This window comes from Buceros rhinoceros, unplaced genomic scaffold (assembly GCF_000710305.1).
Source record: "Buceros rhinoceros silvestris isolate BGI_N320 unplaced genomic scaffold, ASM71030v1 scaffold18440, whole genome shotgun sequence".
NCBI classification, from domain to species: domain Eukaryota; kingdom Metazoa; phylum Chordata; class Aves; order Bucerotiformes; family Bucerotidae; genus Buceros; species Buceros rhinoceros.
This window is the reverse complement of record NW_010391496.1, coordinates 10,102-11,302: the sequence shown is the minus strand read 5'-3', so window position 1 is coordinate 11,302 and position 1,201 is coordinate 10,102. Positions and strand designations below refer to the sequence as shown.

The following is a 1,201-nucleotide window of genomic DNA, read 5'->3' as shown; positions in this document are numbered from 1 at the left end:
CAGAGACCCCCATCCCTCCCACATCCCTCCACCCCACCCCAGGACTCATCTGCAGGGACTCACCTTCTCTCCCTTCAGCCCCGCAAGGCCATGAACGCCGGGGTCTCCCTAGATGAAACACAACCAGAAAAGTGACCCTTCATTGCCAACACCCACCGCCTCTGCAGGTGCTTTAACCCCCGTTCCCCCCGCTGCACTCGACTGTGGTGCTGGGAGTATCGATGGAGAAAGTGCCTCGCATCAGTGGGTGTCAGACCCCCCCAAGGGTGGGTGCCAGCTCTTAAACATGGGTGCCGGTGATTCCAGCCTGAGCAGAGGGTGATGTACTCACAGGACTGCCTTTGGAGCCGGTTTTCCCGGGGGAGCCCTGGAGAAAGGAGAGGGAGGAGGTCAGCCCAGCTGAGCGCAGTCTCCCCAGGCTGGACCCCCAAGCAGCCCGTGCCCTGCAGCTGGGAGCAGTCACCTTGTCTCCTTTGACCCCTGGCAAGCCTTGGGGTCCTGGGATCCCCGGTGGCCCCTGCTCGCCCTTTGGCCCCTAGAAATCAAGGTAACATGGGAAAAAGAGAAAAATGAGTGAGAACAGGCGGTGGGAAGACCCTCTTCTCCCATCAGAGCATCCTCCCCAAGGCAATGAGATGCATGGGCAGCTCCCCATCCCCTCCAGCATCCCACCACATCCCCACCCTGAATCCGGCCTCTGTGGGGGGACAGGGCAGAAAACGCTGGAGAAGCCTCCACTCCAGCCATGCAGAGAGGAGAAAGCTGTGCCAGGGAGGGGGCCCTGTCCTGTAGGAAGCACAAAGGTCACTTTTTGGCCATTTTTCCACCCCCGGAAAGCCTCTGAGAGGGAGGGGCTGGGCAGCCTCCTCACTCTCACAGGGCTGAGAGGAAATTCCTCTCCCGGCTGGGTTGCAAACCCAGAGTGGCCCCAGGATCACTAATCTCCACGGACTAATCCCTCGCCCCAGCAGCCAGGCACAGCGGGACGGGGTGTGTGATGGACCCCGGCCGTGATCAAAGCGAGAGGGTTGGTGAAAACGGCGCCAGTCGGGTCCTGCTGCCTCCCATCCGCCTGAGCTGAGCATCCCTGAGCCATGCCAAGGTGAGGCCAGTTTTCCAGCCCCGCTGTGGTGGAACTCACCGCTTTCCCCTGCTCACCGGGGGGGCCCACGAGACCACGCTCACCCCGGACGCCCCGCGG

At 62.2% G+C, this 1,201-nt stretch overlaps 1 protein-coding gene across 1 annotated transcript in view; it reads right to left on the bottom strand.

The window, feature by feature from the left end:
* The window catches only part of COL9A2 (collagen, type IX, alpha 2), a gene marked incomplete at its 3' end in the record, with an annotated part of 13,292 nt that overhangs the window by 2,173 nt on the left and 9,918 nt on the right, over positions 1–1,201 (bottom strand). The window contains exons 24-27 of the mRNA XM_010142021.1: positions 1,142–1,180; positions 464–535; positions 332–367; positions 64–108 (exon numbers count right to left, since the gene is read on the bottom strand). Of these exons, the coding sequence (XP_010140323.1) occupies positions 64–108; positions 332–367; positions 464–535; positions 1,142–1,180 (192 nt within the window). The remainder of the gene's footprint in view (positions 1–63; positions 109–331; positions 368–463; positions 536–1,141; positions 1,181–1,201) is intronic.